This window comes from Microcaecilia unicolor, chromosome 7 (genome assembly GCF_901765095.1).
Source record: "Microcaecilia unicolor chromosome 7, aMicUni1.1, whole genome shotgun sequence".
NCBI classification, from domain to species: domain Eukaryota; kingdom Metazoa; phylum Chordata; class Amphibia; order Gymnophiona; family Siphonopidae; genus Microcaecilia; species Microcaecilia unicolor.
Window position 1 is genome coordinate 148,278,376 of NC_044037.1, and position 18,030 is coordinate 148,296,405.

The window sequence follows — 18,030 nt, forward strand, 5'->3', positions numbered from 1 at the left end:
ACATGAAGAAATTATACCAACTCGTGAACAAATTCCTAGACACTAACTTGGTCACTACCACGAATACAGACATCCCATCTGCAGATAAACTTGAGAAGTACTTCAATGAAAATATTGTAAACCTATGCAACACGTTACCTCAGAACAACACCGACATTGAAAACTTCCTTAATGAATTGGACCCAACCATTGGAGAATACCCGGCAGATCGGACCTGGTTTAAACTTCGCCCTCCTTTCCGTCGAAACAGTTACCCAGGCAATTAGTAGGTTTTCCAACACTCACTGTAAACTAGATACCTGTCCCAGCTACCTAATGAAATCCGCCCCTGACCGCTTCATAGCAGACCTCACATCCCACCTAAATTACATGCTTCAGCAAGGCCTCTTCCCTAAGGAAAATGGCAATATCCTACTCACCCCAATACCAAAAGATTCCAAGAAAAAACCAAAGCAAAATAACTAACTCCCGTCCAGTAGCATCTATCCCGTTGGTGGTCAAACTGATAGAAAGCATGGTAACCAAACAACTTACAGATTACATAAACAAATTCTCAATATTACACAAATCACAGTCAGGCTTTCACCCCCTCCAAAGCACGGAAAGAGTATTACTCACTCTTCTAGCCAAATTCAAGCAGGAAATAGCAACAGGCAAAAACATCCTTCTCCTCCAATTCGACATGTCTAGTGCATTCGACATGGTAAACCATAATATATTAATAAGATTACTAGATAAGTTCGGGATTGGTGGAAACATACTTAACTGGATCAAGGGCTTCCTAACCACAAGAACATATCAAGTAAAATCAAATTCAAACATATCATCACCGTGGAAAGCAGACTGTGGAGTACCGCAAGGATCGCCGCTATCACTGATCCTATTCAACTTAATGATGACCCCACTTGCCAAGTCCTTATCCAACCATGGCCTTAACCCTTTCATATATGCAGACGATGTCACAATATACATTCCTTACAAAACCAAACTGACAGAAATCACCCACGAAATGAAGCTCGGCCTGAACATCATGGATTCATGGGCAAATGCATTTCAACTAAAACTCAATAAAGAAAAAACTCATTGTCTTATCCTCTCATCCCAACACAGCGTGGACATCCCCACAAGTATCAACACCCCAGATCCACACCCTTCCTATCTCAGACAGCTTGAAAATCCTCGGCGTTACAGTGGACCGTAACTTAACATTAGAGAGCCAAGTGGCATCCACAACAAAGAAAATGTTACACTCAATGTGGAAACTCAAATGCGTGAAGCAATTCTTCCCGAGGGAAGCATTTTGCAGCCTGATACAATCAATGGTACTAAGCCACTTAGATTACTGCAATGGAATTTATGCGGGATGTAAAGAACAAACCTTAAAGAAACTTCAGACCGCTCAAAACACGGCAGCTAGGCTTATATTTGGTAAAACGCGATTTGAAAGCGCAAAACCCCTCCGCGAAAAACTACACTGGCTCCCAATCAAAGAACGCATCGCCTTCAAAATCTGCACCCTGGTTCACAAAATCATCTACGGAGAAGCCCCGAGTTACATGACAGACTTGATCAACTTACCAATTAGAAATACATCCGAGAAGGAGACTGATTCAAGATGGCGTCAGGTTAGGACGTGGCGATCCTACCTCGGATGGTCTTTCTTCAAATTTCTCTATTTTCTTCTTCAAACTATGCCCAAAAGGAAGGGAAAGACGAGGGGAGGTAAAAGCTCCTTAACCTCCACGATACCTCCTCAAGGGCAAATTCCGATTACGGATTTCACCATCTCTGTCGCTCCGTCAGCCGAGGCAGAGAGGAGCCTTGGCCAGGAGAGTGAATTATCACTCAGCCCAAGAAGCCCGCGTTTGCCTCGTGTAGCAGGAAGTGACGCTGGAGGAAGTCCCGTCCAGCAGCCCGAACTCGAAGCTGCGGTCTTGGGGAAGGAGCACTCCTTCGACGCTACGCTACGCTGTTCCCGCTGAGTTTTTCCAGCGAAGACCCGAGCCAAACATCCACCCCCAGGAGTAGGGGTAACATGGATAACATCCAGGTGGAAGCCCGAACCGCACAGGAGATGGCGGATCGACAGCTGGGACCTGCACTGCAACTCCTACCCCTGGAGAAGCCACCTAATTAGCCAGACTAATTTGGCTTCTCAGGCTAATAATTTAAAGCAATGTGAGATATCTATCTCTTCACTGAAAGAACAAGAGTGTAAACTGTTCCAAAATGCGGACTTGATGCACAGGAAGATTGAAAATCTAGAAAATGGGGCTAGAAATTTAAACTTGAGGTTTTTGAACTTTCCCTTTGTTAAATACACCCCATTAAGAGACTTGTTTCATAAGTTGTTGAAGGAAACTTTCAATTATTCTGAGACAAACTTTCCCCCAATACAAAAACTTTATATGATACCTGCTCGAGCACCTAAGGAAAAAGATAAAGAGCTTACTGAAAAAGTTTTGGAACATTTGGATGTATCCGCGTTGCTCGAGCAATCACAAGAGGTGGTTGAGTATAGATCCACTTTGTTGGTATCTTTTGTCTTTTTGGCGGATAAGGAAGCTATCCTGAGGCAATATCTGAGACAAACCTCCTCTATGGTGTTTTTGGGGGAACGATTTCAACTATTTCCAGATGTATCGAGAACCACACAGGAACGGAGGAAAAAGTTCCTGATGATGAGACAAGAGACAGCACAGATGGGAGCTAAGTTCCAGCTTCGATTTCCTTGCAAATGTGTAGTTTTTTATGAAAATAAGACTTATCATTTCTTTGAGCCTTTGCAACTTCGTTCATTTTTGAATGCAAAGCTACCTAACCCGCCATAAGGACCCAACAGAGCGGACTTTATTTGTTTATTAGTGACAACCTGATGCCTTACTTGTATTATATTTTTATATTTCTTCGTTAAATATCCTTATCCTCTTGTAAGGTTTCATTTCAGTCTCCCCAAGTAGAGGGGTGGGCTCTTCAGTGCTGCAGTCCTCCTCCTCTGGTGAGTGGTAACTGGTTGGCGTGAAGTTCGCGAACCCGAAGTTGTGAGGCACGAGGCGGGTCACGGTGAGCAGCCAGCCAGGGCGGCAGTGAGGCACGACGAGGCGGTGAGCAACAGGGCAGCAGCGGGAAGAATTGTGGAGTCGGACGGCCGCTGACCTGGACCGGACTAGATCAGACCAGACTTCGGCGGGAAGGACCGTGTGGACGTCACGTCATCACAGAAACAGAAGCGCGCGGCCGCGTTGCTGATCTGCAAGGGCGGGCTTCTGTTTCTGTGAGTCTGACACCCTGCACTTTGTACGTGCAGGACGTCAGACTCACAGAAGCGAAGCCTGCCCTTGCAGATCCACGCTGGACAACAGGACTTGTTCGGCAGGTGGCACCAGCAAAGGTACTGGTTGGTGGCTCGTTATTCAATTAAGCACCCAAATTTGTGCACACAATTTTAAGCGCCATTTATAGAATTTGTGGAAAATAAGAGGGCTGGCCCAGTGTGGCTTAGTGACTGTGCTATGCAGTGCCATGTAGAAGGTCTACCTTTCACCTTTCACTCTGTGGATCAGCTAGGACTGAGGAAGGAATTATTGTTTTTTGCATGAAGCTGATGCCTATTAGTCAGGTCCATGATTCAGAAGGAGCCCAGGCATTTGGGAGGTATTTCTACATCCATGCCTTGAATTAGGTGCTACAGCGGGGCGCAGTGAATGTCAGTTCTATAATAGTACTTAGGCATGCCTAAAGACATTATAAAACATAAGCATAATCCACTTTTGGTATGCCCAAAGTTAGACACAATCACATACACTCAGTGCCAGTGATAGATATGATGGGGCCCAGGGTAGATGCTAGGGAAAGGGCCCCAAAGCTTGCTTGCAGATTGTCCCTCTTTCAACTTCAGGTAAGTATGGGGGCCCAGGACAATTGGCCTGTTTGCCCATCCCTAACGCCAGCCCTGCATACACTAGGTCAATGGCTCATGTAAACGGGTATGTCTAAGTGCGGCGGGAGCCAACTTTTTAAAATTATTGGGGGTGCTAAGCCCAGTGGAAATAACCCCTCCCTGGACACATACAAGGAATTTTCTCAATAATTGGTGGTGCTTAAGCACCCACAGAGTCGGCTCCTATGCACCATGCAATTGATAGCATTATATAAGTTGCACACATCACTTAGTGTCACGCTCATGGCCTGCTCATGCTCTGCCCGTATGTGCGCCCCCCTTGCAGTTACGTGCCATAGCACTTATGCACAACATTATAAAATAGCGCATAGTTTATTAGTGCATATCTGCCAATTAGGGTGGCACTTACATGCCCATTTGTAGAACTGCTTCCATGGCTCTTAATTTGGGACTGTTCTAATAAGCAAACCAGATATATAAGGAGAAGGGACAACTATAAAACGTGGAAAATTCCCAAGGTTTGTATGAATTATGGCTCATGGTGCAATATCACAGCTTTGGTTCTGACAGAACTGTAAATAAAAATGAGCAGGAGGAAAATGCTTAATGAGCTTGCCTTTCTTTTTCCCCAACAACATGCCTTAAACTAAACAGCCTCTACAGTTAAATGGTACTCATCACAAATTGACATCCTGCCCCCAGCTTAAATTTATAGTATGTTTAAACAAATGTATTAGTTTAAAAAAAAAGTTATAATTCAAATTGCCACATGAGCTTTTTTATGAAATCACTTTAACATATTTTTATTTGTTCTTATTTTTAAGGAGATGCTAATAGGCAGATCAGTGACCTCAAATTTAAACTTGCCAAATCTGAGCAACAGATAACTGCTCTGGAACAGAATGTAAGTGTGATCAAGATTGCTGAAAGAAGGGCAGTTGTCTAAAGAAATAATGCCTGGACATGAAGGTGGTAATTTTATAACCAATTTGGTGTGTAGAAAGCATCATTACTCACCTGGAACAGGTATTTTTTGTAAAAAGCAAGATTAATCAGGTACACAAGGGGGAAGTAGTGCAGTGTAGTCTCTCTGCTGATACCTCTCATGTAGATTTTTCTCTTGCCTTTTCTTCTGTTTTTCATTCTCTTCTTCCTTTCCTCTATATACAAGCATACTTAGAATTGTGATTTTTCTTCAGGAAGATGTGTCTAACAAGTTTTTGTTAACATTGTAGACAACAGGATTGATCAGGCACACAGGTGGGTGACATCATTGCATGTCACCAGAATGGAACAGCTCTCCCATGCAACTCTCAGGGAAGCAGCAGGGACTGTGTGCCTGATCAATCCATTTACAGAAAACACCCATTACAGGTAATAGTGCTTTTTCTATCAATAAGCAGGACTGAGTCGGGCACACAAATGGATGAACCTCAAGGTCAGAGCTGCCTATCGTTCTATGTATTATTTATTGTTCAGGAGCAGCCTGCACATAACACTTTGCAGTATCTCAGGCAGCCTGGCTACCACAACTCAAACAAATACATTGTCTATTGTAAATTGGTCCAAACAGTAATATGAGATAAAGATATGAAACAAGGACCAGGTTGCTACTTCAGGAGAGGCAGTGTGGCTGCAGTGGTTCTAAACTGATTAAATTTCAGTTTAGCATTTAGTTTATTCATAACAGAATTTTATGCAGTATGCATTTGACAAATAGATTGCCCATTCTATCAGGGTTAGAGGTCTAAGAAGACAAAGAACTGGATATATTTTCTGATGGATTCAGTTCTTCTGAAGTGAGGGCCCATTTATAGTCTAGAGTATGAAAGACTATCTCACATGAATTCTTATGAGGCCTTCAACAGAACATAGAACGCACTATTTCCTTGTTGGAAATTTGTTACCACTTGGTTATATAATAAATCTGTATGGTTCATAAGTTTCCAAAGCTTGAGGATCACTTACTAGGCAATTCTATAACTTTGCACCTAGTGTTAGGCGCCAAGGGGGAGATTCTATATATGGTGCCGAAATAATTGGCGCTGAAATCAGTGCCAACTAAGCATATTCTATAATAGGCGCCGATTATAGAATAAGCTTAGTTGATATTTCAGCACCTAAAACTATGTGCATCCATTTATACAAACAAAAACATGGCATAAATCCTGGTGTATAGATTTATTTGGACTGGGCCATATTCTATAACTACGTGCGCAAATTTCAGAACACCCCTGAAATGCTCATTTCCCCACCCATAACCATGCCCCTTTTTGCCTGTGCACATTAGAATTTAGGCGCACTTTGTTGGAGAATATGCTTAGTGAGTTGTACATGTAAATTCACATCTGTGCCAATTAGTGCTCATTGTTGCTTGTTATGTGCTGTTATCAGCGCTCATTAACTTGTTATGTTTCTTGCATTATTATAGAATCTACACTGATTTCAGCGTGGATCTCTTGGCACACTATATAGAATCTGGGGGCATGTGTATATGTATGTTACAGAATAATAGCAATCACGTTAGAAGCGAGAATAAGTGGTAGTTATGCATGTAAGTGTTGAGCCCTATTCTACAACATGCAGGAGAGTTATAGAACGCTACCAGTTGCACGTATTGTATGAGACACTTTAGATGCACCAGCTTAACAGCAGCCATTGTCTTGTCTTAAGTGAGCATGCCTAGATTTTGGTGCACCAATCAGTGGCGTAGCCAGACCTGACATTTTGGGTGGGCCCAGAGCTAATATGGGTGGGCACTATGTATACAGGTATGAGTAGTGTTTCATGGGACATTACAAAATAATGCCTTAGTGTGCACTTGATGAAGGATAAGTAAATAATCTGCCCAATAGTTGTCCTGTGTCAACATAAACTGCGTATATACTTTATGGAACACCACCATTTTAAACTTATTTTAAAATTTTCTTTCCTGCACTATCCCACAATTCTAGGCAATTACTGGACAAACAGCACTAAAACTTGACCAGACACAAGTCTACTATAATGGCAAACATCTCAACACACATCACAGTATCCTGCAAAATAATTATAGCAATGGCACATATTCATCAAACTTTGCTTTATAATAAATGTAAATGCCTGATTAAACTGTGTTAAAACCACCTTTTTTAAAACTTTAGATAAAAATGGCAAATTGGACAAGTCCACAGCTAAGATGTTTCCTCTTACAGTTTTCCACTGAAAAAAAGTTTATTCAAATTCTGGTAGGACCTCAGTAATAGCAACATTGTCAAAATCCCTTCCAGATTCTTTGTGAAGTAACATTAAATCTTATGAAGCTTCTTAGAGCCTATGTAGCAAACCTTAACACCATCAATTCTGAACACACAAATATCAGTAACAGTACCTTTAAAAAGGCAGCAGTGAATATACAGAACAGCAACATATGTCCCATTGTAAAAGCCAGACAAGTCAGATTGATATAGGTCCCCACACAAAGCACATGCCAGAACACAGAACAACTCTCACTAATTACAAAATAAAGGATCAAAAATTAAGAATTGTCCCGTAGCCCAGCATCAGCCCCCGAGATGCCAAATTACCCAGTTCCTGTCTGGAAATTTTGGGGCTGTCCTGCATTTCTGCCCACTCCATTCTGTTGCATTATGGGACTCGAAGCACTCAATGGGCACTACAAATAATCCCATACTGTTTTGGGATATAAGTTCAAAACCAGGACTGCCCCAAAATCTCCAGCCTGAAACTGAATAACTTGGCATCTCTGCAGCCCTACCCTTCATACCCCAGCATCAGCCCTACCCTTGACTACTCCTTTCCCCAGCCCTCCTTGTAGCTCGGCATCAGCCCTGTCCTTCCCCTCCCCCTCCCCCCCCCCCCCCCCCCATAGCTCAGCATCAGCCCACCTCTATCTACTCCTCATAGTCTGGAAAGAGTTCTGCCCTTCCCTCTCTCTTCACCCATAGTCTAACATCCCCTTGTCCCTTCCCAATCACCCACCCCCACCCAGAAGCCCAACATAAAATATATATATATATATATATATATTTTTTTTTTTTTTACCTGGCCACTGCAGAGCTCACCCCCACCCAGAAGCCCACCAACAGGAAATATACACCTTTTCTTTAAACTGAACATTGTGAAGACCACATGCACCCAGAAGCCCACCACCATTAAATATAAAACTGTTTTTCTTTTCTTTCTTTTTTTTTTACCCGAGTCCAGTGCAGAGAAAGTGTCCTGTAGATTTCAGAGAAGTCTACAGCCCCAATCAGTGTGTGCACGTGGTTCAGTGTTGGGGAGAAGGCCCAAGTTGCTGAGGTTGGCAATGGGGGGAGTAGACTTCAATCCAATGCAGATACAGTGGCTACTGACTCACTCCTGGTGCCTGGGATTGGAGGATAATGAGTGCCCAGATTTCCCCAGCTGCTAAGTTCAGTGCAGCACCGGCCTCCGGGACTTCCGCCTCCCTGACTTTGCAGCAGGTTTGGGTCCTGGCAGGGGCTGACTGAGACCTGAGCTGTGCAGGATCAAACAGTGAGTGAACACTAAAAGGAATTGCTGGGTTTTTTTTTACCTTTTGCCCATTAGGAACGGAAGCAGAGCAGCCAACGGAGGTAAGCACTTTAAGAGCACAGCAGGGAGCGAACTAACAAAGACCCTGATGCCCAAATCCAGAGTCCAGAGCAGTGGCATAGCCAGACCTGATATTTTGGCTGGGCCCAGAGCTAATATGGGTGAGCACTATATATATATATAGTCAGGGGTGTGCTGGTAAATTTTTAACAACAGGCTCTTTCTCCAGACATAGCCAGCTCTGCAGTTGGAAGGGCCCGGGGGGGGGGGGGGGGGAAGCAACACTTGCCTCTCTCTCCTCCCTCCCTTCGTGCGGGCACGCTAGGCATACCTTTGCTGGCAGACAATAAGTGGACTGCCACCACTCCCAACATCTTGCTCTGAGCAGCATGCTGAAACTTCTCACACATGCTGGAGAAGTCCCAGCCTGCTGCTCAGAGCTGGAAACAAGGAGCAGGGAGCAGCAGCAGTCTATTTACTTGGCTGGCAGGGCTCAGCATCCCCACCAGCAAAGTAAAAGAGAATTCAGCAGGGGGCCCAAGCCCACATTTTGGGAGCCAGTTGTTGAAGTAGTCATGGAGGGCCCTACTTTAACAACCGGCTCCCAAAATTCTTAAAAACTTAACAACCGGCTCTTGCGAGCCTGTGAGAGCCTGCTCCAGCACACCACTGTATATAGTGCCCACCCATATTACCTAGGGCAATGAGGAGCCCATCCCCACCCAGAAATTGCCCAACAATAAATTTTAATAGTGACCAGCAGCCCCAGGCAGGTGCCAGGCCCCAGCTAGCTCAATTTAAAAAAAATTACACAGCACACGTCACACAATGTTAAAAATTATCTGCCGTACCTATGAACATCGAGGAGCTGCTTTCTTAGTTAAGAAAATAATGCCGAAAAGACGGGGGAAAACAGCAGCTCGAGCTTTGCTGCTGCCTCCCCCTTTACCTCTTGGCCCAATGGACCAGTATGTCAGACCCTCGGGACAGAATATCCGGATCGGGAGCGGTCCCGAGAGTGGCGCCGGCGTCTTGGAGGAATCGGCGAACTCCGGGCAAAGTGATTTGTTGAGCCCCAGAGGACTCCGCCCCCGCAACCGCGGTTTACCAGCTCTCCCTCAGGAGGATCAACGGGGCCTCCGCCTTTGAGCGGAAGGGTAATTCCAGTGAAGGAAGTTCTTGAACAGCGCGAGGAAGAGCCAGAGGGTCAGTTTACAACTCCCGAGATGACCATTGCAGGGACCCAGGCTGCGGGACGAGGAGGAGAAGAATTAGTGGGTTCTCAGGATCTACTTTCGTCTTTTTCCCTTAAAATTCCAGAGAAACCTTCTGAGGTAACGTTGGATGCCTTATGGGACTTAATGGCACAGGCCGTTAAGACCTTTACTGGTCAATCAAAAGTTTTATCTGAGAAATTGGTTTCTATAGAACAGAAGATAGTTAAAAATGAATCTGATATTAAAGGTTTAAAAGACAATGAAGAAAAGATGGATAAAAAGTTTCTAGAGGCTGAGAAAGTACAACAAACTATGGTGAAAGATGTTGTAAATCTGAGAAGGAAGATGGAACTTTATGACAATTTTATGAGGTATAATAATATCAGATTTATAAATTTTCCCATGGTCAAAATGGTGAAACCTGCAGAAATGCTTAAAAGATACCTATTGGAAGTGTTACAAATCCCTCAAGAAAATTTACCACCTTTCAACCAAGCATATTATGTGCCACAAAAAGATCTTCAGCAAGAACAAAATGTCTCATTAGATGTTTCCACACTATTAGAGACTTCTGAAATTGAACAAGCCAGGCCAGCGACCTTGATTGCTACCTTAGCATTATCCAAACAAAAAAACAGCACCACGGGCCTTTAAAATGGAACAAAGTTCTTTAATGAATGAGCCTTGACCCGACACGGGCCGTGTTTCGGTGACTAGCACCTGCGTCAGGGGTCTACATAAAATACAAAACATAGAAATAATATATTTTTAAAAATTGTTAACATATAATGAATAAAACCAAGAATTAAAAATAATATTTAGACTCATCAAGCATACATATATAAGCCTATATAAACACCTAAAGCATTTAATATTTTAACATTGCATTTAATAATTTAACATTCTCATATAGTAATTTGAAAATAAATGGATAATTAATCAAAACAAAAATGGTAATGGTAACTCACCACAGTGATGACGTGGAAAACTTGGGGAATAACTCGAATATTTTCATCTACAATATTCCTTACTTTTGGACAAAAAATTTTTCATATATTAATATATGTTTAAAATGCTTATTTTAATTATAAATAATATATTTTATAGAAAGGCCATATTATATAATACTGGCTATAACTGAATTTAAAAATAATTTTTTAAAACATTTTAAAATATACAACAAATTTCAAACATTACACTGATAATATCATGAGCCTTCAAAAACATTCAAATCAGCACAGAATAAATAGATATATACATCTTCAAATATAAAAGCCAAAAATATAATATCTAGTGGCATTACTTGATCTTAATTTTGAAAAAACAGCATTTTGTCACTATATGTGTATATATATATACATATATACAGTGGGGGAAATAAGTATTTGATCCCTTGCTGATTTTGTAAGTTTGCCCACTGACAAAGACATGAGCAGCCCATAATTGAAGGGTAGGTTATTGGTAACAGTGAGAGATAGCACATCACAAATTAAATCCGGAAAATCACATTGTGGAAAGTATATGAATTTATTTGCATTCTGCAGAGGGAAATAAGTATTTAATCCCTCTGGCAAACAAGACCTAATACTTGGTGGCAAAACCCTTGTTGGCAAGCACAGCGGTCAGACGTCTTCTGTAGTTGATGATGAGGTTTGCACACATGTCAGGAGGAATTTTGGTCCACTCCTCTTTGCAGATCATCTCTAAATCATTAAGAGTTCTGGGCTGTCGCTTGGCAACTCGCAGCTTCAGCTCCCTCCATAAGTTTTCAATGGGATTAAGGTCTGGTGACTGGCTAGGCCACTCCATGACCCTAATGTGCTTCTTCCTGAGCCACTCCTTTGTTGCCTTGGCTGTATGTTTTGGGTCATTGTCGTGCTGGAAGACCCAGCCACGACCCATTTTTAAGGCCCTGGCGGAGGGAAGGAGGTTGTCACTCAGAATTGTACGGTACATGGCCCCATCCATTCTCCCATTGATGCGGTGAAGTAGTCCTGTGCCCTTAGCAGAGAAACACCCCCAAAACATAACATTTCCACCTCCATGCTTGACAGTGGGGACGGTGTTCTTTGGGTCATAGGCAGCATTTCTCTTCCTCCAAACACGGCGAGTTGAGTTCATGCCAAAGAGCTCAATTTTTGTCTCATCTGACCACAGCACCTTCTCCCAATCACTCTCGGCATCATCCAGGTGTTCACTGGCAAACTTCAGACGGGCCGTCACATGTGCCTTCCGGAGCAGGGGGACCTTGCGGGCACTGCAGGATTGCAATCCGTTATGTCGTAATGTGTTACCAATGGTTTTCGTGGTGACAGTGGTCCCAGCTGCCTTGAGATCATTGACAAGTTCCCCCCTTGTAGTTGTAGGCTGATTTCTAACCTTCCTCATGATCAAGGATACCCCACGAGGTGAGATTTTGCGTGGAGCCCCAGATCTTTGTCGATTGACAGTCATTTTGTACTTCTTCCATTTTCTTACTATGGCACCAACAGTTGTCTCCTTCTCGCCCAGCGTCTTACTGATGGTTTTGTAGCCCATTCCAGCCTTGTGCAGGTGTATGATCTTGTCCCTGACATCCTTAGACAGCTCCTTGCTCTTGGCCATTTTGTAGAGGTTAGAGTCTGACTGATTCACTGAGTCTGTGGACAGGTGTCTTTCATACAGGTGACCATTGCCGACAGCTGTCTGTCGTGCAGGTAACGAGTTGATTTGGAGCATCTATCTGGTCTGTAGGGGCCAGATCTCTTACTGGTTGGTGGGGGATCAAATACTTATTTCCCTCTGCAGAATGCAAATAAATTCATATACTTTCCACAATGTGATTTTCCGGATTTAATTTGTGATGTGCTATCTCTCACTGTTACCAATAACCTACCCTTCAATTATGGGCTGCTCATGTCTTTGTCAGTGGGCAAACTTACAAAATCAGCAAGGGATCAAATACTTATTTCCCCCACTGTATATATGCATATATATACATATGTATCTGTGTATATGTATATCTATATATTATAGCATAAACAGGGCTTCTATTATCTTTTGAAGCTCTGGGTATATTTATTTGGTTATCTGCCAATTGCAATTAATTATGTAAACTTTATTTGTAACTGCTATAATGGTATTTTAGCTAATGACAAAATACCTTAAAAATTTGCATTTATTTTGTTATCTACCAGTCACAATTAATTATACAAATGGCATCTTGAATAGTGGCAAAGGATTAACAGGGCTTTAATTCACATATATATGTTTCTCACATCAGCATTCATTTAATAAAATGTCTTCAATATATCTTTTAAAACATAGCAAAGATGATTTTCATAAACAATAAAATACTGACTTTCATTTTAACTCAAGTGTCAAAAGAAAAAAATCTGTATACCTCAAACTATATTGCCAAACAGAAGGGTTTCAATGAGTATAACAAACCATAATGCCACAGACATTACCAAAAAGATTGTGCAATTGATAAAAGTTGTTAAATCATGAGGCAGCAAATACTATAGTGCCTAACTTAGAAACTTCCTACAATTTATTGTCATGACAAAAAACTTACCCCCACGTCTCACGTAGCAAAAGTTATAAAGCACCAAGGCACCTTCACTTTCAAAATCATTTATTTGGCTACACAGTCTCCGGAGCCGTAGGAACTGTGATCGTGGAAGATTCTCCTTGAGACTTCTACTATGGAAACTGTCAAAGTGCAAAAACTGGTTTTTGTCAATCGGTTTCTTAAAAATTGTTGTATCAAACCTGTCCATATTTTTAATGATATTTATATCCAAAAAAGCAATAGAATTCTGATGGAGTTGCATTGTAAATCTAAGATTAGGATCTAGGGAATTGAGCCAGGTATAAAAGGTTTGCAATCTTTCAAGATCTCCCTTCCAAAACATCAAAATATCATCGATATAGCGTTTCCACAGTTTAATTTCATCTTGAAATGGATTTGTTTCCAAAAATTCTTTTTCAAATTGCGCTACATAGAGAATAGCGATGTCTGGGGCCATAGTTGCACCCATTGCAGTTCCCTTTATCTGTTTGTAGAATTTTCCTTGAAAGCATAAAAAATTTTCTTTTAATGCTAGTGTTGCTAATTCAATAATAAAGGATGTTGGAATCCGCATGTTGTCTGTGCGATTATCAAGAATATCCTTTAAAATATTAAGGGCCTTATCCTGAGGGATATTTGTATACAGACTTTCAATGTCAAAGGTCACTAATATAATGTTTTCATCATAACCTTCAAACTCGTCCAGAAGTTGAATCACATGTGCAGAATCTCTTATATACGATTTAACATATGGAATAAAAGACCTTTTAAAGGATATTCTTGATAATCGCACAGACAACATGCGGATTCCAACATCCTTTATTATTGAATTAGCAACACTAGCATTAAAAGAAAATTTTTTATGCTTTCAAGGAAAATTCTACAAACAGATAAAGGGAACTGCAATGGGTGCAACTATGGCCCCAGACATCGCTATTCTCTATGTAGCGCAATTTGAAAAAGAATTTTTGGAAACAAATCCATTTCAAGATGAAATTAAACTGTGGAAACGCTATATCGATGATATTTTGATGTTTTGGAAGGGAGATCTTGAAAGATTGCAAACCTTTTATACCTGGCTCAATTCCCTAGATCCTAATCTTAGATTTACAATGCAACTCCATCAGAATTCTATTGCTTTTTTGGATATAAATATCATTAAAAATATGGACAGGTTTGATACAACAATTTTTAAGAAACCGATTGACAAAAACCAGTTTTTGCACTTTGACAGTTTCCATAGTAGAAGTCTCAAGGAGAATCTTCCACGATCACAGTTCCTACGGCTCCGGAGACTGTGTAGCCAAATAAATGATTTTGAAGAACAATCCAAACCTCTACAGAAAAAATTCCAGGATCGAGGTTATCCTTCAAAATGTATTACTAAAGGCTTTCAACAGGCTAGAACATCTGACAGAGAAAAATTACTCAAACCACGAGATGATAGAAAAACACCAGATATTGTTTGCAGCCTACAGTTCTCAAACTATTCAAGAGACATTCAGAAAATTATATATAACAACTGGCATATCCTTGAAGAACACAGTTGCTTAAAAGATAAAAAAGTCACAATCGCACACACTAGAGGAAGGAATTTAAAAGAAATTATTGCCCCATCATCACTGCCTCAAACTAACAATGATCAACGATTAGAACTGGATCATTTTGCTATTGGCCATCATCCATGCAAGAGTTGTTCGGTATGTCAGTTGTCAATGGATATTGTATCCTTTGAACATCCGCAGACCGGCAAAATTTATAAACTGCTGAACCACACTAACTGCAATACCACACATGTCGTATATGTTATTATGTGCCCTTGCTCATTACTTTACGTGGGTAAAACAAAGAGAAAAATCAAGACGCGCATAATTGAGCATAGGAGTAATATCAATCGGGGTAATCTTACTGCCCCACTTGTGCAACATTATATGGAACAATCGCATTCCCCGTCTGATCTCCGTTTTTTTGTCTATCAAGTGGTTAAAAAGCCGTGGCGTGGTGGTGACCTTGATCTGCTTTTGTTACAACGAGAACAAAGAACTATTTTTGAATTCAATACAGTAACTCCTGCAGGACTTAATCTAGAGATAGACTTGTCTGTTTTTCAATGAATATTTAAACTATGTTGTTTTCTTTCTTTTCAAACATTGGAAGGATGTTCTTTGCAGTTCACTTTAAGGAACATTTATATATGTGACTAATGGATGTATGATATGCTTGGTTTAAAGCATATTTTTGATTGTTTGATGTCATGTATTTATGAACAAATGATTCACACATGTACTTATTTAAGTTTAACATCTGATTGCATGGGTATATTCAACATAACATTATGATAAAACTACAGATTTGTAATGCCACTCACGTTTCATTCTAGTTTTTAAGGTTTCAAAAAATGTTTTTCATTAATTTTTTAATTAATTTTAATTCATTTTTTAATAATCATTTTATATAGTAAATACATTAGAATATATTGGTACATTTAATGATAAAACCATATGTTTGTAATATTATTTAAGTTTATATTTAGAATTTAATAATTAATTATAAATGTAATTTATAGACTCACAAGGTAGATAATAATGGCACAATATAAACATACAATTATAAGAATGAAGTGCTGTTTAAACTCAATTTTAGCATTTACAAGCTTTTTTAATGACATAATAAAATAGTATATGAACAGTTAAATTTAAAATATAATTAATAGACTTAGTAAATTAAAATTGGGGTATGGTAAGTTCATATTTGTTCAGAAAACCTTTTTAAATTTGGTCATTTAATATTTGATAAATATTCATTTTAAGAGTAGATAACAAATTGGAATATGAAGAGTTAATTGAAGATACAATTTATAGATTTGCTAAATAGATTAAAATTGCAATATAGTTAGTTAATTGTTTTGATAATTACTCAATATCCTGTTATTTTATATATATTTTAAACAAATGGCCATTTTAATAATGTAGGCTTTAGGACCCAGTAAATGATTCCTGCATATCTGGCAGGCTTTTAGACCCAGTAACCACCTAAATTCATTTGATAGGATAAAGGTTAATGCTTTGTGAAGATTAGGTGTTTTCACTTAAGTTAATCAAAAAATGTCTCCACCCTGTGTGACGTGGTATTAAAAGCAGAGCCTTTTGAGAGCACAGCTTTTCATCCATTTGGATACAGAAAGTGAAGGTGCCTTGGTGCTTTATAACTTTTGCTACGTGAGACGTGGGGGTAAGTTTTTTGTCATGACAATAAATTGTAGGAAGTTTCTAAGTTAGGCACTATAGTATTTGCTGCCTCATGATTTAACAACTTTTATCAATTGCACAATCTTTTTGGTAATGTCTGTGGCATTATGGTTTGTTATACTCATTGAAACCCTTCTGTTTGGCAATATAGTTTGAGGTATACAGATTTTTTTCTTTTGACACTTGAGTTAAAATGAAAGTCAGTATTTTATTGTTTATGAAAATCATCTTTGCTATGTTTTAAAAGATATATTGAAGACATTTTATTAAATGAATGCTGATGTGAGAAACATATATATGTGAATTAAAGCCCTGTTAATCCTTTGCCACTATTCAAGATGCCATTTGTATAATTAATTGTGACTGGTAGATAACAAAATAAATGCAAATTTTTAAGGTATTTTGTCATTAGCTAAAATACCATTATAGCAGTTACAAATAAAGTTTACATAATTAATTGCAATTGGCAGATAACCAAATAAATGTACCCAGAGCTTCAAAAGATAATAGAAGCCCTGTTTATGCTATAATATATAGATATACATATACACAGATACATATGTATATATATGCATATATATATATGTATATATATATACACATATAGTGACAAAATGCTGTTTTTTCAAAATTAAGATCAAGTAATGCCACTAGATATTATATTTTTGGCTTTTATATTTGAAGATGTATATATCTATTTATTCTGTGCTGATTTGAATGTTTTTGAAGGCTCATGATATTATCAGTGTAATGTTTGAAATTTGTTGTATATTTTAAAATGTTTTAAAAAATTATTTTTAAATTCAGTTATAGCCAGTATTATATAATATGGCCTTTCTATAAAATATATTATTAATAATTAAAATAAGCATTTTAAACATATATTAATATATGAAAAATTTTTTGTCCAAAAGTAAGGAATATTGTAGATGAAAATATTCGAGTTATTCCCCAAGTTTTCCACGTCATCACTGTGGTGAGTTACCATTACCATTTTTGTTTTGATTAATTATCCATTTATTTTCAAATTACTATATAATAATATATGAGAATGTTAAATTATTAAATGCAATGTTAAAATATTAAATGCTTTAGGTGTTTATATAGGCTTATATATGTATGCTTGATGAGTCTAAATATTATTTTTAATTCTTGGTTTTATTCATTATATGTTAACAATTTTTAAAAATATATTATTTCTATGTTTTGTATTTTATGTAGACCCCTGACGCAGGTGCTAGTCACCGAAACACGGCCCGTGTCGGGTCAAGGCTCATTCATTAAAGAACTTTGTTCCATTTTAAAGGCCCGTGGTGCTGTTTTTTTGTTTGGACTTTAGTTTGTACTTTGTTCCCTCTCTTTTGTTATACCTTAGCATTGTCATCAGATAAAGCTTGGCTATTTAGAATGTTCTTTAGAAATAAGGATAAATTATTTCTTGGACTTAAAGTAAATTTGTTCCCAGACGTTTCAAAGGAAACTCAAAAGAGAAGAAAACAATTTCTTTTGTTAAAATCAGCAGTTCTTCAATTGGGAGCCGTATTTTATTTGCGG

The 18,030-nt window shown here is 39.2% G+C and overlaps 1 protein-coding gene across 4 annotated transcripts in view; it reads left to right on the top strand.

Moving 5' to 3' along the window:
* The window catches only part of LRRFIP1 (LRR binding FLII interacting protein 1), a 997,950-nt gene that overhangs the window by 882,679 nt on the left and 97,241 nt on the right, over positions 1-18,030 (top strand). For 2 of the 4 annotated variants that reach the window (XM_030210921.1, XM_030210922.1), the window contains exon 18: positions 4,726-4,805. The exons of the other annotated variants lie outside the window; for them this stretch is intronic. In XM_030210921.1, coding sequence (XP_030066781.1) covers positions 4,726-4,805 — 80 coding nt within the window. The remainder of the gene's footprint in view (positions 1-4,725; positions 4,806-18,030) is intronic. 4 annotated transcript variants of the gene reach the window in all.